The following is a 25,716-nucleotide window of genomic DNA, read 5'->3' on the forward strand; positions in this document are numbered from 1 at the left end:
CGAGCGGCTAATGACTGGCCTGGGTAATGACAGGTCTGGGACAGGTCTGGGGCCACGACCGGCTAGGCTACAGTGATACTCCTCCTGGATGGTCGTTAAAGGGCCAAGCCCGGCTTCCATTACCGCCCCAAACCCCAAATGACCTTTAAAGGTGTCGTACTGTTCTTTTTCTCTCTCTCACTCTTTCATTTCCAAGCGTACAGTTACTGTACAAACTTCCCCTCTCAAAGGAACCCAGTATGTAGGTGTGATTTCATTTGTCGGATAGCGTTTTCTGCTTGTGTTATTGTAAGCAAACTAACGCCAAGACACCTACATGATGAGCCCATGGCTATTTGCCAATATCCATACTAGCGTACCACTTAGAATGAAGCAATATATTGGGCATGTATTTTAAGTGGCATGCTAGTGTGGATGTTGGAACAGAGCTCATGACTTGGCTGTTGTGTTCTTAAGCATTAAGCATACTATTATTCTGGTGTGTAGCTACATTGATTTGTTAATATGAATCGGAAACTGTAAAGACGGGGCGATGGTGGTCCCATCAGATGCTAAACAATGAGGCACTGTCCCTAGTTGTTTCTCCCTCAGAGCAGCACAGAAGAAAGATGCTCCCTTTATCCATCCATCCTTCCTCTCTTCCTCAGAGCCTGTGAAGTGAGTGAGTGATGCGGTATTGGAACCATATGCCTCACAAGTCTGCCTGATCCTCGCCACTTGCTGTCGCAAAGGACTCGCAACTTCCTGCGCGGGATCTAAATATTTACGCTCCAGACATCCCAAGTGGCGAGGCCGAGGGATTGATGTTTTGGGTTACATAAAGTCCAATCCTTCAGGACACGTTGGTTCAACAGATTGTCCTCATTAGCTTGAGCACCAGCAGACTGGTCTGGGAGCCTGTTCTGTTCCGTTCTGGGAGCCTGTTCTGTTCCGTTCTGGGAGCCTGTTCTGTTCCGTTCTGGGAGCCTGTTCTGTTCCGTTCTGGGAGCCTGTTCTGTTCCGTTCTGGGAGCCTGTTCTGTTCCGTTCTGGGAGCCTGTTCTGTTCCGTTCTGGGAGCCTGTTCTGTTCCGTTCTGGGAGCCTGTTCTGTTCCGTTCTCCTCTGTCCTGCTCTGTCCTGAGGGTTTTTATCTGATGGACACTGCACTACTGAGAAGAGCATGGCCATAATGTAATGTCTAGAACTCTAGACTCTACAGCAAAGCAGATATGGCAGATTCTTTCCAGAATGATTGGTGTAATGAACTACAGACATGGAACCACAAACTAATAACTTCAGACTCCCATGATAACAATGAGAATTGTTGATGAGTGGACTATCCTGGTTAAATAAAGATGAACTATGATGCATTCCAGAAAAGGAAAAAAAACTGTAGATCTCCAATTAACATCATCCAACAACACCTCTAGCCTTTGGATGGTATCGCCATCAAAACAGATGACGTGAAACTGAGGTGGTGAGGAAAATCACTTGAGCTACTATTGTAACGATGACGGTTACGAAGCTGAGTAGCTGACCCCGTGACCCTAGCCATAAGGGCTTAGTATTAGCCTGGGCCTCATCTGTCAAATTAGCGCTGGGATCAGGCAGATATTAGTCACAAAGCCCTCTGAACCGCAGCTCTTCCTGCTGTAAAAGCACTGGCATCCCCCCTCACAGGGCCAGCTTTATGTTCAGCAAAGGGTAACGTTATGCTAGTGTTATGACGGAGCCAGGGGATGATGGCTGATGAGTAGCCGGATTAGAGCCTAATTTAATTAGCCTGCATACCTGTTCATAACATCAGCCGCTAAGTACGAAGAGGGGGCAGAGGGCAGGTACTGTAAAGTGCACTCTCAAATGATGAGGTCATGCATCTAGGGATAGTTTCCATCTCTCGGACTCTATTTTTTCCGATGTTCCCGTCAATGACAGCACAACTCACCATATTACACTGAAATCCGGTGCTTCGAGACCTTCCCTGCTCGGCTTGCAGATGTTTGGATATTGTCTTGTGCTTTGTGTGAGTGTGAGTGGGATAAGGTGGGATGTTGTGGGGTAATTGTACGGTGCAGTTGGGTTTGATTCAAATAGAATGTAATTGTTTTGGTCGCATACACATATTTAGCCAATGTTATTGCGGGTGTAGTGAAATGCTTGTGTTCCTAGCTCCAGCAATAATATTTAACAATTCACAACAATAACAATACACACAGATCTAAAAGTAAAATAATGGAATTAAGAAATATATAAATATTATGACGAGCAATGTTGGAGTCAGGAGTACAATTATAGTGCATTCGGGAAAGTATTCAGACCCCTTGACTTTTTCCACATTTTGTTACGTTACATCCTTATTACAAAATTTACGAAAAAGTTTTTTCCCCCTCATCAATCTACACACAATACCCCATATTGACAAAGCAAAAACTTGTTCTTAGAAATGTTTGCAAATGTATAAAAAAAAAAAAAAAAAACGGAAATATCACATTTACATAAAGTATTCAGACCCTTTACTCAGTACTTTGTTGAAGCACCACTGGCAGCAATTACAGCCTCGAGTCTTCGTGGGTATGATGCTACAAGCTTGGCACACCTGCATTTAGGGAGTTTCTCCCATTCTTCTCTGCAGATCCTCTCAAGCTCTGTCAGGTTGGATGGACAGCGTCGTTGCACAGCTATTTTCAGGTCTCTCCAGAGATGTTAGATCGGGTTCAAGTCCGGTCTCTGGCTGGGCCGCTTAAGGACATTCAGAGACTTGTCCGTTGTGCTGGCTGTGTGCTTAGGGTCGTTGTCCTGTTGGAAGATTAACCATCGCCCCAGTCTGAGGTCCTGAGCTCTCTGGCGCAGGATCTCTCTGTACTTTGCTCCGTTCATCTTTCCCTAGATCCTGACTAGTCTCCCAGTCCCTGCCGCTAAAAAACATCCACACAGCATGATGCTGCTACCACCATGCTTCACCATAGGGATGGCACCAGGTTTCCTCCAGATGTGACGCTTGGCATTCAGGCCAAAGAGTTCAATCTTGGTTTCATCAGACCAGAGAATCTTGTTTCTCATGGTCAGAGTTCTTTAGGTACCTTTTGGCAAACTCCAAGTGAGCTGTCATATGCTTTTTACTGAGGAGGGGCTTCGGACTGGCCACTCTACCATAAAAGCCTGATCGGTGGAGTGCTGCAGAGATGGTTATCTTTCTAGTACAGGGGTGGGCAATTCCAGTCCTCAAAGGCCTGATTGGTGACACAGTTTTGCCCCAGCACCAGCTAACACACCTGACTCCAATAATCACCTGATCATGATCTTCAGTTCAGAATGCAATTTGATTAATCAGCTGTGTTTGCTAGGGATGGAGACAAAGTGTGACACAAATCAGGCCCTCGAGGACTGGAGTTGCCCACCCCTGTTCCAGAAGATTCTCCCATCTCCACAGAGGAACACTGGAGCTCTGTCAGAGTGACCATCGGGTTGTTGGTCACCTCCCTGACCAAGGCTCTTATCCCCCGATCGCTCAGTTTGGCTGGGCGGCCAGCTCTAGGAAGACTCTTGGTCGTTCCAAAATTCTTCCATTTAAGAATGACGGAGGCCACTGTGTTCATGGGAACCTTCAATGCTGCCAAATGTTTTTGGTACCCTTCCCCAGATCTGTGCCTCAACACAATCCTGTCTCGGAGCTCTACGGACAATTCCTTCAACCTCATGGCTTGGTTTTTGCTCTGACATGCACTGTCAACTGTGGGAATTTATATAGACAGGTGTGTGCCTTTCCAAATCATATCCAATCAATGTAATTTACCACAGGTGGACTCCAATCAAGTTGTAGAAACATCTCAAGGATGATCATTGGAAGCAGGATGCACCTGAGCTCAATTTCGAGTCTCAAAGCAAAGGGTTTGAATACTTACAGTTTGTAAATAAGGTATTTCTGTTTTATATTTGTAATAAATTTGCCCAAAAAATGTAAAAACCTGTTTTCGCTTTGACATTATGGGGTATTGTGTGTAGATTGATGAGGAAAAACATTTATTTAATCAATTTTAGAAATAGGCCGTAAAGTAGCAAAATGTGGAAAAAGGCAAGGGGTCTGAATGCACTGTATATACGTATGATGGGATGTATAGACTTTATAGAGAGTATGTGGATAGAATGTTTAGTATATCTGTAGAATAGAATAGTATATATACAGCAATAGTTTAATAGGATGGCCTTGACTAAAATACAGTATATACACATGAAATTAGTAAAACAGTATGTAAACATTATTAAAGTCACCAGTGTTCCATTATTAAAGTGACCAGTGATTCCATGTCTATGTACATAAGGCAGCAGTCTCTAAGGTGTAGGGTTGAGTAACGGTGTGGTAGCAGGCTAGTGACGGCTATTTAACAGTCTGATGGCCTTGAGATAGCAGCTTTGATGCACCTGTACTGACCTCACCTTCTGGATGATAGCGGGTGAACAGGGCGTGGCTCGGGTGGTCGATGTCCTTAATGATCTGTTTGGCCTTCCTGTGACATCGGGTGCCATAGGTGTCCTGGAGGGCAGGCAGTGTGCCCCCGGTGATGTGTTGGGCAGACCGAACCACCCTCTGGAGAGCCCTGCGGTTGCGGGCTGTCCAGTTTCCGTACCAGGCGGCGATACAGCCAGACAGGATGCTCTCAATGGTGTATCAGTAAAAGTTTGTGAGCGTCTTAGGGGCCAAGCCACATTTCTTCAGCCTCCTGAGGTTGAAGAGGCGCTGTTGCGACTTACTCACCAAACCTTCTGTGTGGGTGGACCATTTCAGATTGTCAGTGGTGTGTACGCAGAGGAACTTGAAGCTTTTCACCTTCTCCACTGCAGCCCCGTCAATGTGGATGGGGTCATGCTCCCTCTGCTGTATCCTGAAGTCCACAATCAGCTCCTTCGTTTTGTTGACTCCGTCAGGGCCCTCACCTCTGTCTGTCTCGTCATTGTTGGTAATCAGGCCTACTACTGTTGTGTCGTCTGCAAACTTGATGATTGAGTTGGAGGCGTGCCTGGCCACGCAGTCATAGGTGAACAGGGAGTACAGGAGGGGGCTGAGTATACACCCTTGTGGGACCCCTGTGTTGAGGATCAGCTTAGTTGAGGTGTTGTTTCCTACCTTCACCACCTGGGGGTGGCCCTTCAGGAAGTCCAGGACCCAGTTTCACTGTGCGGGGTTCTGACAGAGGGCCCCAAGCTTGATAATGAGCTTGGAGGGTACTATGGTGTTGAATGCTGAGCTGTAGTCAATGAATACCTATTCTTATATAGGTATTCCTCTTGTCCAGATGGGATAGGGGAGTGAGCAGTGCGCAGGCAATTGCATCTTCTGTGGATCTATTGGAGCGATATGCAAATTGAAGTGGGTCGAGGGTGTCAGGTAAGGTGGACGTGATATGATCCTTAACTAGCCTCTTAAAGCACTTCATGATGACTGAAGTGAGTGCTACGGGGTGATAGTCATTTAGTTCAGTTGCCTTTCCTTTCTTGGGTACAGGAACAATGGTGGACATCTTGAAGCAAGTGGAGACAGCAGACTGGGATAGGGAGAGATTGAATATGTACGTAAACACTCCAGCCAGCTGGTCTGCACATGCTTTGAGGACACCGCTTGGGATACCACATTTGTCTTGTGTCTGAACCGTTGAACTGTGACCCCACTTTGTCTCTGTGCTGACGTTTTGCCTGTTTGATTGCCTTACGGAGTGCATAACTGCACTGTATTCAACCATATTCCCAGTCAACTTGCCGTGGTTAAATGCGGTGGTTCGCACTTTCAGTTTTGCATGAAAGCTGCCATCTATCCACGGTTTTTGGTTTGGGTAGGCTTTAAAAGTCACAGTGGGAACAATATTACCTATTCACTTCCTGATGAACTCAGTCACCGTGTCAGCGTATACAGTTGAAGTCGGAAGTTTACATTCACCTTAGCCAAATACATTTAAACACATTTTTTCACAATTCCTGACATTTAATCCAAGTAAAAATTCCCTGTCTTAGGTCAGTTAGGATCACCACTTTATTTAAGGATGTGAAATGTCAGAATAATAGTAGAGAGAATGATTTATTTCAGCTTTTATTTATTTCATCACATTCCCAGTGGGTCAGAAGTTTACATACACTCAATTAGTATTTGGTAGCTTTGCCTTTAAATTGTTTAATTTGGGTCAAACGTTTCGGGTAGCCTTCCACAAGCTTCCCACAATAAGTTGGGTGAAATTTGGCCCATTCCTCCTGACAGAGCTGGTGTAACTGAGTCAGGTTTGTAGGCCTCCTTGCTCGCACACACTTTTTCAGTTCTGCCCACAAATGTTCTATGGGATTGAGGTCAGGACTTTGTGATGGCCACTCCAATACCTTGACTTTGTTGTCCTTAAGCATTTTGGAAGTAAAGGTTGATACTTTGGAAGTATGCTTGGGGTCATTGTCCATTTGGAAGACCCATTTTCGACCAAGTTTTAACTTCCTGACTGATGTCTTGAGATGTTGCTTCAATATATCCACATCATTTTCATGCCTCATGATGCCATCTATTTTGCGAAGTGCACCAGTCCCTCCTGCAGCAAACCACCCCCACAACATGATGCTGCCACCCCCGTGCTTCACCGTTGGGATGGTGTTCTTCGGCTTGCAAGCCTCCCCCTTTTTCCTCCAAGCATAACAATTGTCATTATGGCCAAACAGTTCTATTTTTGTTTCATCAGACCAGAGGACATTTCTCCAAAAAGTACGATCTTTGTCCCCATGTGGAGTTGCAAACCGTAGTCTGGCTTTTTTATGGCGGTTTTGGAACAGTGGCTTCTTCCTTGCTGAGCGGCCTTTCAGGTTATGTCGATATAGGACTCGTTTTACTGTGGATATAGATACATTTGTACCTGTTTCCTCCAGCATCTTCACAAGGTCTTTTGCTGTTGTTCTGAGATTGATTTGTACTTTCGCACCAAAGTACATTGATCTCTAGGAGACAGAACGCGTCTACTTCCTGAGCGGTATGACAGCTGCGTGGTCCCATGGTGTTTATACTTGCGTACTATTGTTTGTACAGATGAGCGTGGTACCTTCAGGCGTTTGGAGGATGAACATGGAGGTCTACATTTTTTTTTCCTGAGGTCTTGGCTGATTTCTTTTGGTTTTCACATGATGTCAAGGTAGGCCTTGAAATACATCCACAGGTACACCTCCAAGTGACTCAAATTATGTCAATTAGCCTATCAGAAGCTTCTAAAGCCATGACATCATTTTCTGGAATTTTCCAAGCTGTTTAAAGGCACAGTCAACTTAGTGTATGTAAACTTCTGACCCACTGGAATTGTGATACAGTGAATTATAAGTGAAATAATCTGTCTGTAAACAATTGTTGGAAAAATTACTTGTGTCATGCAAAGTAGATGTCCTAACCGACTTGCCAAAACTATAGTTTGTTAACAACAAACTTGTGGAGTGGTTGAAAAATGAGTTTTAATGACTCCAACCTAAGTGTATTTAAACTTCCGACTTCAACTGTACGTCATTGTTTTTCTCAGAGCCAACCCGGGACATATCCCTGTCCGCGTGAACAAAACAATCTTGAAGCATGTATTCCTATTGGTCAGACCAGCATTGAATAGACCTTAGCACGGGTGCTTGCTGTTTGAGTTTCTGCCTATGGGAAGGGAGGTGCAGAATGGAGTCGTGATCTGATTTGCCGAAGGGGGACGGGGGAGGGCCTTGTATCCATCCCAGAAGGGACATTAACAATGATGTTTTTGAAGCACGAGTAATACAGGCAATGTGTTGATAGAATTTCAGTTGCATTTTCCTCATATTTGATTTGTTAAAGTCCCCAGATGACTTTATGATTGATGTTCCAATAGTGAAATAATATGTACAAATCGAAAGAAACTTTCCACATACTGAATTGAGCGAACAAGTAAAACCCATTCCTCACACTACTGAGCTGTAATGAACTAGCCTGGTAACGCATCCACCATAATTGCTGGAACCACGCTGGAAAGGACATTGTAGAAAAAATAAATTCAATGCCAGCACAGTACAGTTTGTGTCTGTACTTGGCACAATAGTATGAGGGTTTAAGTGGCAGTTTGTCAAACTATGGACCCACCTGCTGGGCTTGGGCCCCTGGAGCCTCCTTCCTGGGGCTGTGTGGGGCGGTTGCGGTTCTTGTTGCGGTTCTTGTTGGTGGAGCGGGCGGTGCGGATGTGCACCTCGCTGACTTTGAAGAAGGCCACCATGAAGGGCTGCTTCTCCAGTGCTCCGTCACGCCCAACTAGCCCTGCCTCCTTGGAGCTAATGCTCCGCCCTGTTTTCCAGAGGGGCCAGCCATCAATCACTTGGACATACTGAATGGGCTACAGTTTACTGAGCGTAGTCTACCTGGAAGAGTATCATACACTCTACTGATATATTTGTGACAAATGTCTGAATTTTTCCTTTAATGGATGTTTTGTGTCAAATAAATGTATTTGATTTGCAAAGATATCAACCTTTTCATTTCAGCATTGAGACACATAAAAAAAACACTATTATTGCCCACTACTGTTTACATGAGTTAGTTAGCATGTTTCCAATGCTAGCTGTTAGCATATGTTTCCAATGTTAGCCGTTAGCATATGTTTCTAATTTAGCATTGTGCTCACCACTGCTGGTCTCCACTCCGATCTGGAGGCCCATGTTGTTGTGGGGACTCATCACCCACAGGTTACTGGTGGCCGTGATGTCAAACTCCAGCCAGCCCTCCTCGGCCGCCCACAGCCTGCGAGACTCCAGCAGGAACAGGTCTGCTTCCCTGGGGACACGGTTCACAACAAGCAGTCATGACTGAGGGGCAGCTAGCAGCCTTCCCATCTTCAGAGAAGTATACAAATGTACATCAAAGACTGGTACACTACCATAACAGATACTGTATCATAAAATATGTAAAATACATTTTTGGCATGCTTCTGATTGACATTAACTTCTGCACATCAAGAGTCTATGGGACACTTGACTTGACTTTGTGATAATATATAATATTATATTATCCAAAGCGACTTAGAGTATTGTGTGCATGTTCTACCAACTGAGCCACATAGGAATTTTTGTTTTATATTGTGTAACACTCCTCTACTTCGTAACATCACCCCACCACCACTCCCCTGCCCCACTGTATAACTGTAGCTAGGTCTCAGGTGCAAAAGACAACAACAACCCAATGAAAGAGAGAGAGAAGAAGAAGGAGAGAAAAGAGGTCTGTCCCATCCCCATTACTGTAAAAACACAGCGCAGGGCCGCCGGGCGTTCCCCAGGCCACACATCAAAGCCCCACAAACTCCCAGGTGTTCCGGGAATGCCCCTGCAGTCATGCCTCGGCAGACCCTCGTTATTGCTCGTTAATGAGAGTGTTTCTGAGGGCTTCCATATGAGGCAGTTCCCAATGCCCCCCTCAGGTAGTTCACACGTTTGGCACAGCGTGGGTCCGGAGGGTCAGTGCTGACTCATTCTGATCGAGGCAGCCATTTTAAAACCTGTGGACTGGCAGGGGGTCCATCTGGGAGCCGCAGGGGGCGTGGTACCAAAGCCCTATTGTAAAGCCTCTTATTGACTGCTTAAATGAACTGGAATAATAAGGTCATATGTCAACGTTTTGTGTTTTTTGGTTCCAATAAATCTCCTTTACTGGCCCTGTCAAATGAATGCAGTTAAAAACGCACCATATCGGCCTGTTGTTTAGATGGCTTGTACTGTTCTAATATACATTCAGCTTTAGACTGGTGACAAGACTTGTAAACAAAATAATTACGTCACAGTTCTCAAGAACACCATGCTAAATGAGTACTGACATATCGGGTGTTGTTGAGAGAGAATTTAGTAAGGAAACAAACACATACCAATGCATGTTAACCTGCCATTTTTTGCACTGACTAAGGCCACATTCTTTGCAATCAACACATTATCTGCAAGACCTTGCATTCCTTGCGTACTGCCAAACAAACCACCCCAATGAAGTGAATACTGTAGTATAATTCTACAGCCTATCATTATTGCTGAGGGTCATAACAGAAGCCTTTTTAACTGTAAACAAGGGAGGAGGAGCGGAAAACCCCAGAGTTTGTATACCGCCTGCATGACTTTAAGAACAACTACCAGAGACATTACTGTTGCAAATGAATCCTTATGTAAGGATTTATATTTTTTGCTTATCTTGTGGCTTTTATGAAACTTCAGTGAATGTATTTTGGAAATGATATGCAGTTGCACCTCTGTTTAGCCCTACTTGCAAGCTTTCACTAACCCATCTGCTTATTAAAGATTAGGAGCTATAATCAAAGCAATTATAACTTCCAAGACTTTAACAACTTGCAAATTAATCTGTTTGTCAGCAAATGTGTTTTGCAAGCCACACAAGTATTGAGGATTTGCAAGCACAAAGAGAGTTTCTCGGAGAGCCCACGAACCAAACTATATAATTCGCTTCAAGGTAAAACCTTGTCCTACAATAATACAGTAATTGGAGATATTGGCCCCTTTAATCTCTGAAATATCAAAACATTTTGATAAAAATGTCAGCAGCAGAGCACAAACCGTCTATTGTAAAGATAAAGGAATGTGGCAAACAAGTACCTCATGATAGACATAGAAACGCTTTGAGGAAAAAAAGAATCCAGCAAAAATGCAAAAAGAGCAACTGTCTTTACAACTGTAATTGAATTGTGGACTTGTAGACTTGTAGACGACCAGAAACGTATACGGCAAATGTAATAATACAACTACATCACTATACATGAGGAGGAAAACAGAGAACAGATGCCCATCTTACAAAGCATTTTGGGACATATTATGCAACTTTTTGTGGCTTTTGAAAAGTGCCTCAATGAACAACTGCATAATCTTACATCGTCTCCCATTGGTTACTGTTTAAAAAAAAGTACATAGCTTCCAGCTATCTCATTGGCCGTTGTCTCTGCCTGGGACGTCTCTCCCAGCAGCCACAATGTAAATGTTTGGCCTTGCTACTCTTTTTTGGACTCTACTAAAGTCAGGCTATTTCGGTAAGGCGTTGTGGTCATGCCTCATTCTACAAAAAATACATGGCAGAAAACCAGAGCTGGAAGTCTGTCTCCCACAGCGACAGAGAGAGGAGCCTGGACTAAATTCACCAACACCCTATCAATTCCCAGGCCGGGAGAGGACGCTGCCTACGCTACACTAACATGTAATCAATGGCTGGAGAAGTGCATGTAGCTAAGTCCTCCCTTTGCATACAGTATATTTTCCCCCTCATCTGGACAAGCTCAGGACTGACTAGGAGGACGGCATAGCAGGAGGTTGGGAATGGGATGGTCTCACATCATATCTCAGTGTTCACTTAGTCTTAGGGTCTGGTATTGTATTGTTCATGTCATCCCAGTGTTAGACAGCTAATTGGAAGCACAACCAGATGGGGACTAGAGAGAGGATTCCATAGAGGTCTGCCCGTGTTATATGGAGAATTTTGACTCAGCAGCCCTTACAAATACTATACTACTATACCTCAAACATATGTGATAACATCTCATCGCTGCAGCACTTTCAAACAGTACAACTGACAACAAGATAACCCTGATATAAACCCATGTATATAACACTAGCAAGCACCAAGCTATTTGACTGTGAAAAGGGATTGAATATATGATCATATTCTCACCAGATTGACATATTCTAAAGCCTGGACTGTGAGTGAATGCAGTGGCTGTGTTACCTGTTGGGGTGCTCCTGTACCACTTGGTAGACGTTGAGCAGGAGGGTCTCGTTGCGGAAGGTCCGGCTCACACACTCCTTGTAGAGGCGGAACTCGGAGGCGGTGACAGCCTCTCCCTCTGGGATCTGGGACAGGTTGAAGTTGAACTCCTTGTGGTGCCGTCTGTGTGGCGACAGCTCTCTATCGTCCTCCACTATCAAACACACACAGGGCAGAGACACAGGTTAGAGCCACACACACACATACTGTAAATCAGATCATTGGCACAACATCATTGGTTAGACCTGGCCGAGACATGCAACAGTCAAACCTAGGAATTCAACTGAACTGGAGAGATAGCTGAACGCAGGACGACTTTTGATGCATCTTGTATCCCTCCACACCCACTAGTATACAATGTAAAATGAATCTTAACAGTCTTCATTTACATAGACGCATAGTATTAGGTTTCATATTGCAAAGTCTGCGGATGTAAACATATCTTACTTTGAGTTGTCTAAACAATTGAGGTTAAACACAAAAAAATGATGTACCGACAGGAAAAGCTGACCAACTATACAGTTCCAGTTTTCTAGATTTAAAAAATATTCCCCTGGCTTTATGGGGATTTACTGACTGTGGGATGTTAACATGTAACTCAGCTAGCATAACAAACAGGGCTTGACATGAAGAGGCCACGCAGGGATAGTAAAAAATGTTTTTAATAGTAAAAACGGACTTCCGCCTGCTGTACTGTAATGCAGTTAGTTACTTAGGCGTTCAATGTATTCCTATGCAGTTCAATGGTCAATACAGTATCTCATTCACAGACACAGCACTGAGGTACATCATAAAAGGGTTTCAAAGCATCACATGTGATTTATGCATATGGACTAATAGGGCTGTGGCTTACTGCTTCCTAAAATAAATTCCCTGTTATTGTCTGAAGTGAAAACCCATGATTTCAGGGCTGTAAACTCAGTCTGTGTTCCAATGACCACTTCAGAGGCTACAAATGACAAAAATCAACTATTGCCTCCCAACAGAGCTTCCCTCTTTCAACTGCAACATGCATTGCAATAATAATGTGTTCCCCAGGGAATTGGTTCCCATTTCACTCTGGGACTTCCCCACAGTTCAATAGCACACAGAGAGAGAGGGAGGGAGCGAGAGAAGCAAGAACCACAGTGAGCTCCCCTGCACACTGATGGCATTCGTGCCACTAACCATGCTCAGTCTCACACACACACACACACACACACACACACACACACACACACACACACACACACACACACACACACACCATACACACAATCACCCCTGTAGTTCCCAGGACTGGCTGTGTGTTTCCCGCCACATAAGTCCAGTCGGGATGGAGTGTCCTGTCCCGCTCTCCCGTTCTGATTGGATTTCCATGCGGCGTTCCCTTGTGAGGTGCAGACACAGAGCCCACACTTCCGCCACGCCAGCCCTCCCCAACAAATCTGAGGAGTAAATTAAATGGTAGAGCAGGGACGTGGAGAGAGGGGGAGGGCCAAGGGAGGTCTATAAGGAGGTTCAGTACTTCAGTACGGAGGCTACATGAAAAGACTTTCTTTTGGGACAGTAGCTTCTCTCCTAGAGACATTAGGGAGTCACCCCCCCATCTCCCCTCTTCAAACAGGGGTCAAGGGTACCCTCGTACCGCATAGTACATCTTGGCATATGCGTTCCCAATTAGGGAGGAGAGACACTTTGGAGGGTCTCACAGAGAATAGGGGACAGTATGCTGTGGGACCCCTGTTCCCATCCAACCACTGAGGCTTCAATTGACTGACTAACCTTGGCTAGTCCGCCCATGGTAAGACAGCAGTAAAGCTCAATGACGAGCAGCCCTCTAGAGACCCTGAGACACACAGAGAGATACTCACTGCTTTAGGGGTTTACCAGAGCTTACCCCCTTAGAGACTAGCACACCCCTACACAATCGCCTTCAGAATCTACCGGAGCTCAACCTCTCGCACACACACACACACACACACACACACACACACACACACACACACGTCCCAGAGCACACCATGGAAGATGAGGGAGCGCGAGGACGTGGAGGAAGACGCGCCTCACTTCACCTCAGGTCTCATCTGCAGCCAGCCAGGACTCACAAGGCCAGGACCCCACTTAAGCCTTCGCTGGCGCCTAGCCGAACTCAGCTAAGCGAACCGAAGGAGTGTGCTCGCATACACCCTTAAAAGAACGTAGCTTGAAAAACATGAAAAAAGCATCAATAGTACTGTTTGTTCAGCTTGAGACGCCATAGCCACTTCTTCAAAATAGTCAGAATTCATCTAAGATAACTCAAGAAATATGTCATTAATTGCGACGTTTTTGCCGAGGAAGGTCTTAGTCGCGCAGTTTTATGTCTAACTAAGATGTTTGGTTACATCTAACTAAGATATTAAGGAAATCACAAATTTCATGGATATATTAGAACTAGTGGATATATGGAGGCTTAATCAAGCTAGTTGTCTTGATTCAATTTTTATGTCATTCTCTCTGGTACCAAAAGTTAAAAAAGTGTTGATAGGGCTCAGAATACAGTTGGACCATCACATAATTGGCATATATATTACTCTTACAGAATTTCCACGTGGGCGAAGATATTGGAAATTGAATCAAAGCCTATGGGATGACAACTTGTTTTTAACCAGGACAGAAGAATTTATAACTGCCTTTTCTGACATAATATAGGTACAGCAGATCCTCTTATTGTACGGGACACATGCAATTCAATACTCATGTCTAAAACTAAAACAATCTAAATCAAAAGAGTCCATATTAACAAAGGAAATTGAAAGACTAACAGAACAGACAGATAGAAATAAAAACTGTACAATAGAGGCTCAGAGAAAGTTGGAAGAAAAACAAAAAGAAATGGCACTTATTCAAGAAAGATCAAGTGTAATATATTATAAAAAATAAAGCGAACTTGATGGAATATGGGGAAAATGCACCATATTATTTTTCGATCTTCAACATAGAAATGCTACCAAAGAGAATTTACTGAAACTTGTTACAAATGACGAAGTCACCCATGATTCACCAAACAATATTTTGAAAGAGGAAGTAAAGTACTTTAAGCATATGTTTTTGTTGATCTAGCCATATCCCAGTGAAGCTATTTTCGTATGGTCTTGCCTACACCTAGCGACCTGTTTTTTCAATTATGAGCAAAATTATTTCCTTTTTTTTGGAATGGCAAACTGGACAAAATTAAACGGGCCTATTTATATAATGAATATGAATTCAAATGAAATATTAAAGCATTAGACCTCTCACTAAAGGTATCAGTCATCCAAAAGTTATACTTAAATCCTGGTTCTCTAGCAAATTAGTAAGAATGTCTCACCCCATGTTCAAGAATGGCCCTTTTTTTTTAAATTCAGATTACAACCTCTCACTTTCGGTTATTTGAAAACGAAATTGTCTCCAAAATATCATTATTTTTAAAACAAGCCATAGAAAGTCGGTTGCAATTTTAGTTTAATCCACCAGAAAAGACAGAACAAATAATGCAACAAATATTGTGGTTAAACTCAAATATACTAATTGATAAAAAAAGACATTAGAAAATATATATAATCTTTGTAAATTATATAACAAATAGGACTGGTGGAGTTGTCACACATGCAGCTAATAAAAATACATGGAAATGTCTGCTCTACCCAAAATTACAAACAACTAATTGCAGCATTGCCACAAAAATGGAAGAGGCAAGTGGAAGGCGAAAAAAGTAAGGAACTTGTCTGTCGGTCCTGCATTAAAGTCCAAAATATACCAGTTTCATTGAATGACCAAAAAATGTACAGCTGTGCCATGTAGATTGCAAAATAGTTGGGAAGAGATTTGCGATGTACCGATTCCATGGCACATGGTTTATGAACTGATATGCAAAACATGCCAGATTCAAAACTTCGAATTTTTATACAAAATTCTTACAACCAAGAGAATGTTATAGATGTGGGTGATACAACCTTCCCAGCTCTGCAGATTTTGCTGCGAAGAGACAAACTAGAAGTCTAAGTTTTGTTGTTCATTAGTTTACTCCAATTTGGGGTATGTAGAAAATAGTAAAAATAAAGAAAAACCCTGGAATGAGTAGCTGTCCAAACTTTTGACTGGTACTGTATATAAATATATATTTCTTTAAATTGGGGGGGGATTGGAAATGAGGCAGAAAATTACATTGATGGAAGCTACAATCTATCTGCAATATTAAAGCTGATCTACCACCCCAATTTTATTTTTAAATAATAATAATAATAATAATAATAAGTTGTTTGGTGCAGTATTTCTCAAGTAATTTTTGGGGTTGTTGTATAAAAACAATTACTCTCTCGTTGAATGACAACAAACAATTATTTGAAGAATATTTACCTTCGGAGGGCATAGACTTTCGGCTACCGAATTTCGGCTTGCCTCGAGAAACAAAAACGTCACAAAATGTCGTCATAATTTATGCATGAACTGTTTCGGATGGGAAGTATGCGGACACCTTTACACACACAGGAAACCAACAAGATCTTATTCACATCAGCAGCCCTAATGTTGACGTGGCCTCTGACACCTCTTGACAGTGAATGGTTCATTATCTCGCACGCACGGGCACGCACGCACACACAAGTTGCAGTGAGAATTGCAGCTCAGAGGTCAGCCTGAGGTTTACACTAGTGACAGCTCTTTCAAGGGGAGAGGTCAGGGTATTCCAAATCTCACTTAGCACCCATGGTTTTAAGATGGAGGCTTGAAATACAATTGATGGTCCGTTGAGCACTTCCATCTTGTTTAAACTGACCTGAGCTCTAGAGGGAGAAGGCATGAAGGGGACATTTGAGTTGCTTCTCCTGAGAGTATTCCAGAAGATGTAGCATTAAGAGAGCATTAGCAACGTCTTGCTAACAGTAGGTGATGGAAATACAGTAACATGTGTAGGGTCAATATGGGAGAGTTAGGGTGGACTGACCAGATGCAGACCTCCAGCACAGAGACCGTGGTCACATGCTGTAGCACAACCACAGAATGTGGTCACAAAGCCAGTGCGAGTGTATGCACACACACACACCCCAACACAGACACACACACACACACTCATACCCCCCACTGCACTTACAAAGGACCGTTGATTTAAAAAATCGCAACTGACTATAAATGTCAATGATCCTGCTCCACTGGACACCTGAGGTCTTTAGTATGCACATACAAACACACACCACCACGCACACACAAACATACAAAAAAAGTATGCTGCAGACGTGAGAATGGAATGTCTCTGATGATTCACCACCTGGTGGGCGATACGACCGAGGGAGAGAGAGGGAGAGACAGAAAGGGACAGAGAAGAAGAAGAAGGGGGGTCTTGGAAAGGTATTATTGCTGTCTGTTCTCTCGTTTCCACCTGCGCAACATGTGGCTTCAGTGTCCTGGTGCTATTGCCATTAGCCCCCACACAGTATGGACGCTCTAGTAGTAGGAAATGACTGAGGAAACTAAATGGGACATGCAACTCCAGGAGAGGGAGGGAGAGAAAGAGAAGGAAACTAAGAAAAGAAACCAAAATCAGGAAGATTAACTTAAATTAATTGAGGTCTGTTTTTGAATGCAGGAAAAGTAAAGGTTAAGGAACCACAGAAAATAAGAAAAAGAGAGGGAGGGAGCTGAGAGGACAGAGGAGAGAGTGTCTGCAGTGTTAAGAAGACCAGACTGGCGTTGAGGGAGAGGTGGGCGGGTGGCTCTGTGGTCAGTGGTCAACGGCGTCTCTCACTCTAAATGTTTTCCATCCAATCCCCTGGAGGGAGCCCGGCAGTCGCCTTCCATTTAATCCCTCTGGCCGCATCCAGTCCTTTCCCTCAACCGCCCGCAACCGCAAAGAAAAACAAATGCCGTCTCCCCCACAGCACTGCTCCTCAGGGCACTGGCTAGCTAGTAGTTACACACCTCCACTGCCCCCTCCCAAACCACGGGGGCGCTGTAGCAAAACATGGTGGTTAACACCAAATCTGAACAGCACCTGTGTGACCCAGATAGCAGGTCTCTGAAAGCTCAAAGCAACTTTGTGGAGGTCTGTGTGTTTTTTAAATTTTATTTTTATTTCACCTTTATTTAACCAGGTAGGCCAGTTGAGAACAAGTTCTCATTTACAACTGCGACCTGGCCAAGATAAAGCAAAGCAGTGCGGCAAAAACAACACTGCAGAGTTACACATGGGATAAACAAACGTACAGTCAATAACACAATAGAAGAAAAAAAAATCTGTATACAGTTTGTGCAAATGTAGTAAGTGTCAAAACCAACGAGTTTCTGCTGAGTAACGGTTTGACAACATGAGGGTTAAGGGGAGAGCTCTCTCAGTAGTGTTCAGTCAGGGTTGCCCAAGTCGGCAGGGGAGCAGGGTTTTCTTGGGGTACCACCACTCTGATGGAGAATAAAGCGGTTTGGATCCATTTGGATAATGTTGTTTTAAAACCCAGTTTCTAATTATAGCTGCAAACTATATAGCCCACATCTCATGTTTTCGTAGAAGTAGAATGTTGATTACAAATCCATGACTTGGAGTGCAGAGAACATAGTTTGTCAAATTACGACTGTGAATAAACTACACTTGACCTGAGGCATGTAATATGCATTATTGTTAGCCACAATGGAAAACAACTTGGAACTTCACACAACCCAAAACAAGAGCTTGGGTTAGAATCCAGCCAACAGTTCAGACTGTAAATCTACTCAACAATCCACTTTGTCGTTAAGTCTCTCTAATTTGCCATTCATTCAGGAATGAGCTGCCATACCCACATTGCATAGCTGTGAACTAAAGCGAGATAAAAAACAAAATTCGCACAAGCCCTTCAATTAAATAGGACTTCTTTGCACCCTTTCAGACAGACCAGACGCAAAAAAATATTCTAAAGACGCCTCCAATGATTAAACCAATAAAAATGAAGCACAGCCCAAGGCATGTGAAGAATTCATATCGTGTTTATGTAATTATATTCTCTCTTGCCTCCATCTCAGATTTGATGGCTCCTGAGGGGGGGCTCTCACACATCCCAATGCCTTCCTGCTTTCACTAATTGCTCCAGTGTTCATAATTAAAGGTTTGTTTGACTCCTGTTTCTTGGGAAACTCTCTGGGCTTCACATGGTGGGCCCAATTCTTCTAGAACCGCAGCACATAACGAAACAAAGCCAAAGAAAAATACATTTCTCAAAGTAAAAAAAAAAATAGATCTGCTCTAGTCTAAACATAAAAGCTCCTGGGTTTCCATTCAACTTCAAACTCTATTTGTTGGTATTAGGAGCCATGCAAAAACTAATCTCTTGGAAAAACATCCTTTCTTCTATAAAAGTTTAGACTTTTCGCAGTATTCTCTCAGCAGGATACTGTTTGGAGTTGGTGGTTGTATCCATCTGCCTAAGGAGCTGCCTGTGGCGCTCCCCGAGGGGCCGCCACGCTCCACTTCCACCAGGACTTGTTTCCACGTCCTGCTGGCCTGATGGGGTTTGTTGTAAGGCAGCTGGGAGGCAGCTAGATAGGGTTCAAAGTGTGGGGTGAGAGTGGGGGTTTGGGGGGGTCCCTGAACACTTGTCCCCATCTCTCATCCTCTACTCTGACCGGAGCCTGCATCAAAGCCTGCCCGCCAGGAGACACCGGCCCAGGCATGGGTCACTGGCGGGATCGGGGGTTTACGATGGAGCCGTACCCGCGTGCACAGCCACATATGCACGCACACACACACACACTCACAGCCCCCACACACCTCAGCCCCAATGTCAGAGTACATAAATGTGAACATGGGTAGACCACTCCACCATGGCGAGGAAATGAGTCAAGGAGACCATCCTTTGCAAAGAACGTCCTACACCATCTGCACTAGAAGAAGAGCCTTCCAGCTAAGACTGGCCAGCTATTGGCCCATCAGCCCACCAGGTTACGTAATGACATCACTCAGGAAGGAATTCCACATTGGGACATCAGTCCCCATTAGAATCCTATTCTGACTGTAATCATAATCCTTTAAAAAGGAATACTGAGTCCGATCCAAACCCCTGACAGGCAGCGTCTAACGTCTACTGTCCGGGCCTATTTTTCCACCGGCAAGTCCGTCAGCGCTGCATTCCACACGAATGCCCAGAAAAAAATGACATCTGGACGCACATCTCAGGTTTTAAAGTCCCGGGGTACTCAGAAGGCACGGGTAATTTGTGATAATTGCAGCTTTGCGGGGGCTCTGCTAAAAGATGTCCGGGTGCTGCCTGCCCACGGCCTTGAATGTAACCAAAAGAGACTATCAGGAGCCCCAATCGGCAGACTGCTGAATGGTAGCAGTCATCCCCCTCATACCTGTGTGTCATTGGGAGATTTCATTCCCATTTCTTCCACAGCTCTCAGGACATAACTACTGTACACTGCTGAGAGGAAATGATTCTGTGTGTGTGTGTGTGTGAACGCTAAAGGCCTCAGGTGTACACAGAGCAGGCTCATTGACATTAATGGTTAGCAGTGATTTTTTTTCCAACAGGCCTTGTAAAAGCAGCCATTCTAATTCGCTACCCAATGTGAGCCAATGACCTGTCAACAAATAGGGTAACATCTTTTCTCTAATTGAGAAGGAAATTCCATAGAAATCATACATTCCTTTCCTTTCCACTTTTTGACTTATGGAGACATGAATGAAAGCATCAAAAGTACAGCTAAGGTATAGCTGATATAACAGTGTTAGGACAGACTACAGTATAGTCTACTGCTCTGCATTGGCAGTCTCACAGAAAGGGATCTTCTCATACCATCCTGCATGTGTCTCCTCCCTGGCATCCCAGGACAGGGGCCGGGAAAAACCGCTGGATGCTTTCACTCACACACAAACAAGAAAATAAAGCCAACCAAACATTGGTAAACAAAGTGAGAGCGATGTAAGGTTCTTGGCTGGTGGTTGTACACAAATGCGAGAGCGACAATACTGAGGTCAGCATCACTATTATCCAACATATTGCAATACATATTACAGGCATGCATAGTATACACATAGAAGTGTTTACATGGCTCTTATCCTGTCCTTAGAGTTCACTGTCCCTTGGTAGCCATAGGATACAGGGACAAACCATCTGTGTGGGCCAGAGGGGTGTCCCAAACTGCCTTTCACTTAGCCCAATGCATATCTGCTCTCTGAAGCTACGCCAAATACATTTGAGACTCATAATAATCGTCAGCTAAAACGATACCATCAATGTCCAACTTTATCGGAGAATCAATGGCCATCCGATTTGGAGATCTTTAAAAAGCCTCTGATCTTATTTCTTCCACTAATGTAGGATTCTCTGTCCTTGATGTTTCGGTCAATTTCCTCTGAAATTTATAGGCTACTGACGACGAAGGCTACTTCTTTCCTATGGGCCAAACTACTGACCCTCTATAAAAAATGGCTCCCTTGCTACTTCTCAGTTTGGCTTCCATTAGTACAAACTAAATATAAACAGAGATGTACTCCGTTGTTTTTTTACGCACTTCTCCCCCAAATATGTACACTTGTAATTTTCACCAGCGTTCTTTTTTCATACTCTGCCAAGTCTGTGATTATTATTGTCAAGGTCCACTTTTATTGGCCTTTCAGGCTTTGTGGAATGCCATTTGAGAGCTGGTCCCTAGGGAGTGTGTGTGCGTATACGTCTGCACACATGCGTGTGTATGCACATACATGCATGCGTGTGTACTATATGTGTATGCGCACACATCTGTGTGTGTGTGTGTGAGGGGGCAGCGGGACCGGGTTGGGAGACCTGCTATAGTGATCTGGTGTCTGTTGTAGCAGGTGTGTGTCTGAGCGCTCGGCGGGCCTCTGCACTCCGATTTAGAGGAGGAAGCTTGTGTCAGACGGACGAGATGGATTTCTCCTGAGGGATCCGATAAATAAGGAAAAAATATCTTTGAAAAAGGAAACGCAGCTGTTTCCAAAGGAGAAGTCAAAATATTGGTGGCTTGCATTCCACAGCCGCAAGTTAGAAGGCCAGGGTCTCTCTCTCTCTCCCCCCTCCCTCTCTCTACACCTCCTTTCCCTCTCTCCCTGACTGGTATGAGGGTTGAGGCTCAATGCTATTCCCATTGGAAACTCTGAGTAGACCACAATGCCATTCAGTGGCTCAAAACAAGAGCACATGATCCGCTGATAAATCAGAGCAGCTCCATTGTTTCCCTGTGTTGTTTTTTATGTAAGATACACAAATTAAACACAGCGACGTGGTCAGTGCCGGAGATCATACTAAGGCCTGAACAGAATCTAGGATAAGTACTACGATAAGTACCTGCAGAGGTCTGTCAGTAAAAATGTCAGCATGGTAGTCAACATTAGAAGAAAATATTCTATGGGGTTCTCAAGCAATTCACCAGCCATCTGGACATGTAATACCAAATGAAGGTGCTGTGACCATGTAAAAAGGCTCAACACTCCCTCTCTACTAATCAACAGAGCGAAACATGACACAGACATAACCATGGAGACCAACCGACAGGGGGGGAATTCCTTACCCTGCTTTAATACTGGCCATATGATTTAAAAACGCACTCCAAAATGGAGGGTCCCCCCAAAAACACTTAAGTGCTCCCTTAAATTAAAAGTTCCAAGTTCCAACCCTCCAGACCTGACAAGTCAGACAGAGACGGGACAGCAGGCGAGCCCCGCTGAGAAACTCAGCTCACACGTTTTCTATTCTATTCATTAGCAGCCAGGATTTAGGATACATACCTCCCCAGGCTACAGGACAGGGGTGTGAACATTGAACAATACAGGGTGTTTTGGGTCCGAGGGCAGGTAAACAGTCTGAAAGCAGCCTAGACAGTGACCTGACTAGTGGAATGTGCCAGTGGGAGTGCGGCTATGATCTCCATCCCTCCCCTCAGCTCAGGGAGCTCCCATCTCGCTTTGTTTTCGTGCCTGTATCGTGTTTGGAAAGCCAGCCCCTCGGCTCGTCTGGCCCTCGTAAATTTGTCAGCGGCGGCCCGTTTGAAATAGAGGGGCTGCTTGTGGAGGTTGGAGTGTTCGGAGCACGGGGAGGCCCTGATTCTCCCTGTGTTGTTGTTTCAGGCACGTCCTCTTTAGAGCTCGGACCGGGCTGGGAACACTGAACACGGATGGGTAGCAATGGTCAACCCTGTCCTATCTCCACCCGCGGACGTCTTCCATTGAGTGTCCTGACCCCTCTCCTTCCTCTTGACCCTTCCAGGCCACAGAAACACTTAAATCACCCATGGCCCCAGTGGCCTGTCCCTCTCAGCTCTTTGTATCCATGTCTCTGTCTTTGTGCCACATCTGGGTATGCCCTCCTTTGCCTTTTGTTGGCTGGAGATAAATCCTGCTCTTTTCTGTATTGGACAGAACAAAGCTCCATGTTGGAATGTGACAGGCAGTCTGTCATTAGTTAAACATGACGTTTACACACATACACCTCTTCTTTAGTGGCCGTCTCTGTTGACCGTGTTAATTGTTAAGCACATTTTATGAAGTCCTGATCATTCGGATAGCTGCCTGGAATTGCATCTCACAGAGTAACCAATATCCACCATAACCTATCATCCTAACGTCCGTGTGTGTGATTTACAGAATAACACAAATGCAATTTCGATACCTCCCTGAATCAATTTGATATCAATGATATCAGTCGCAGCTCCTCTGCTGTCTGCAGCATGTCAAGCTTGAAAAGCAAGCAACAAAGGAGATTGATGAGAATACACCTAAGGCGAGTGTGCGTGTCTATGTCTGTGTGCAGGCATACGTACCTGCGTCTACGGATGTGTTTGTACGCATCTGTACGCTACTGGCCAGGATAGCGGGAGGGCATTCGTGTGTGTGTGTGTGTATTTCACAGCTGCTACGCATCAACATATCAGTGCTGTGTTGATTCAGGAAGCGCTAACGCCACCCAGGCGTCAATAACTCCTCAGCAGGGGAGGTAGTAAAGGCCTAAGGAGCAGGAGATGGGGTGTTCAGAAAGAGGGGCGATGCTGTTTTCACGCTCCCATCAACGGCCTTTGCTTAGAGAGCAGGTGAAAAGGGAATGTATCACCAAACGTGTATCGAAAATAGTTCATTCAGCAAACTGGAAGCAACGTCTCTCACTCACTCACACACACACACACCAGGTTAATTATCTCCTCACTAAAGCCCTCTCTAAAAGAACCAGCAGGGAGTCAGAAGGTCAGAGGTCATAGCAAAAGCAGGCCGACTGTACTCCACTCTCTTCTTGGCCTCTGACACCACTGCAGCAGTTGCAAAAATGAGCAGAAAGGGAGATTTGGGTCTGTCCTCGAGATATAGCAGAGCAAACATTCCTGCATGCCAGCACACGACGTGATAAATGGGAGAAGAGTGGCCCGTAATCAGATGTTCCGTCGCAGTCATCTGCACTCCTTGACAGATGGTTAACTGCCGGCGTGTACCGTGTATCACGCTCTTATCTCCTCCCGTTCCCGTCCCACACTGTCCCACCGGGAACAGGAATGTCTGTGGAACTTTCAGAGCAGGACTTTGAAAAAAGAAAGTATGGAACATGGCATTCTTAACACGTATAAAGACCAATCGTGACAGCCATCTTGTCAAGTTAGAGAGTAATGGCGTGAGAGGGAGCGATACCATCAGGTTTTTTTAAGAGTAGGGTGTGACAGAAACTTCTTCAAATGTAAACGGAATGCCTTCTTAAAAAGTGTTATCTTTCGACCTTGGGGTCATCTCATCTCTGGTGTGTGGTTGCGTGAGTGAGTGTATGTATGTATGTATGTATGTATGTATGTATGTATGTATGTATGTATGTATGTATGTATGTATGTATGTATGTATGTATGTATGTATGTATGTGTGTATGTTTAAGATTCAAAGTGTTCTCTAAGGCATTTCCTGCACATAGGCCTACTGAGGGACAGAAAGTAGCCTTTTAAGGGGCTGAACTTAAAGTTTTAAAACAAGGGGATAAATGTAACCATAAACAAACCATTAACATTATTTTGGCTTTCATAAGTTTTATTTTGGCTTTCATAAGTTTTACATATCAAACATATGATGCTTCCACTCTTAACATGGGACCAATAAAGTTCCAATGAAGTGCCCAAGATACACAAACGATTCCGCATATTGAGTTACCGCATTTAAAGAGCTTCCTTTTCCGCTGTTTGGACTGTATTGGACATGAGGCTCTTTGGCAAAACATACAGCCGCTTCATAGAAACAAACAGTTTGATGGAGGAAACGTCTCCAGAGTCTGGTTGTTGTAGCTTTTCTAGACAGTATGGAATTGTATTACAGAGCTAGGTGTTAAATCATAACTCCATCCTTTTTGACATTCATTTAATTGTATCTCTTATTTTCCCTAAACTTCATGGCCTAGATACCGTATTTTATTCCACGACAGCATATCTCCAATGCGTCACTTCATTTACTCCTAAAACACTGAACACAAAGCACTTGATTTTGTTTAAGGGGTCTACAGGAAGTTTTTTTAGAGGCTTTCAAGGGTATTGGCCAAAGCCGCCCTCGTATCAAACAATTAACTCTTTGATCATTCCCAATTAATTATTTCATCATGCCGGAGCTTTGGGACACGTTCTGGTGCAAAAAGAACACAGCTTACCTGAGATTGAGCTGCTCAGAAATGCACCCAGGCATCGTAAGACAGGAAACACACATTTTAAAAGGCTGGGATTGCGAGAGTAAGCCTGGTATTGTCTAGACCCGGGTAATCTCCTGAAACCCCCCCCTAGAAAACCCTGTCTCCCAGGTCACCTTTCAAGTGTGGGAGGCAGGCTGGTGGTGCGTTAACACCCGACGCGGGTGGCTATTGACTTAGCTAAGAGGGGCACTGACAGATCCTCCATTGCAGTGCAATGGGGTGTGGAGAGGGGGATGAACGTACGCCGGGTTAAGGAGGGTGAGGACCGGCTCATCCGTGAATCATGAAAACCACGGAAGGAGGGCGGCTAAAAAAAACAACAGCTGCCTGGTCACGGCAGGTGGAAAATTA

At 44.4% G+C, this 25,716-nt stretch overlaps 1 protein-coding gene across 1 annotated transcript in view; it reads right to left on the minus strand.

Moving 5' to 3' along the window:
• Positions 1–25,716, minus strand: part of bmp6 (bone morphogenetic protein 6) — a 35,614-nt gene that overhangs the window by 5,925 nt on the left and 3,973 nt on the right. The window contains exons 2-4 of the mRNA XM_029755629.1: positions 11,699–11,891; positions 8,619–8,767; positions 8,084–8,281 (exon numbers count right to left, since the gene is read on the minus strand). Of these exons, the coding sequence (XP_029611489.1) occupies positions 8,084–8,281; positions 8,619–8,767; positions 11,699–11,891 (540 nt within the window). The remainder of the gene's footprint in view (positions 1–8,083; positions 8,282–8,618; positions 8,768–11,698; positions 11,892–25,716) is intronic.

This window comes from Salmo trutta, chromosome 6 (assembly GCF_901001165.1).
Source record: "Salmo trutta chromosome 6, fSalTru1.1, whole genome shotgun sequence".
In the NCBI taxonomy this organism is placed as follows: domain Eukaryota; kingdom Metazoa; phylum Chordata; class Actinopteri; order Salmoniformes; family Salmonidae; genus Salmo; species Salmo trutta.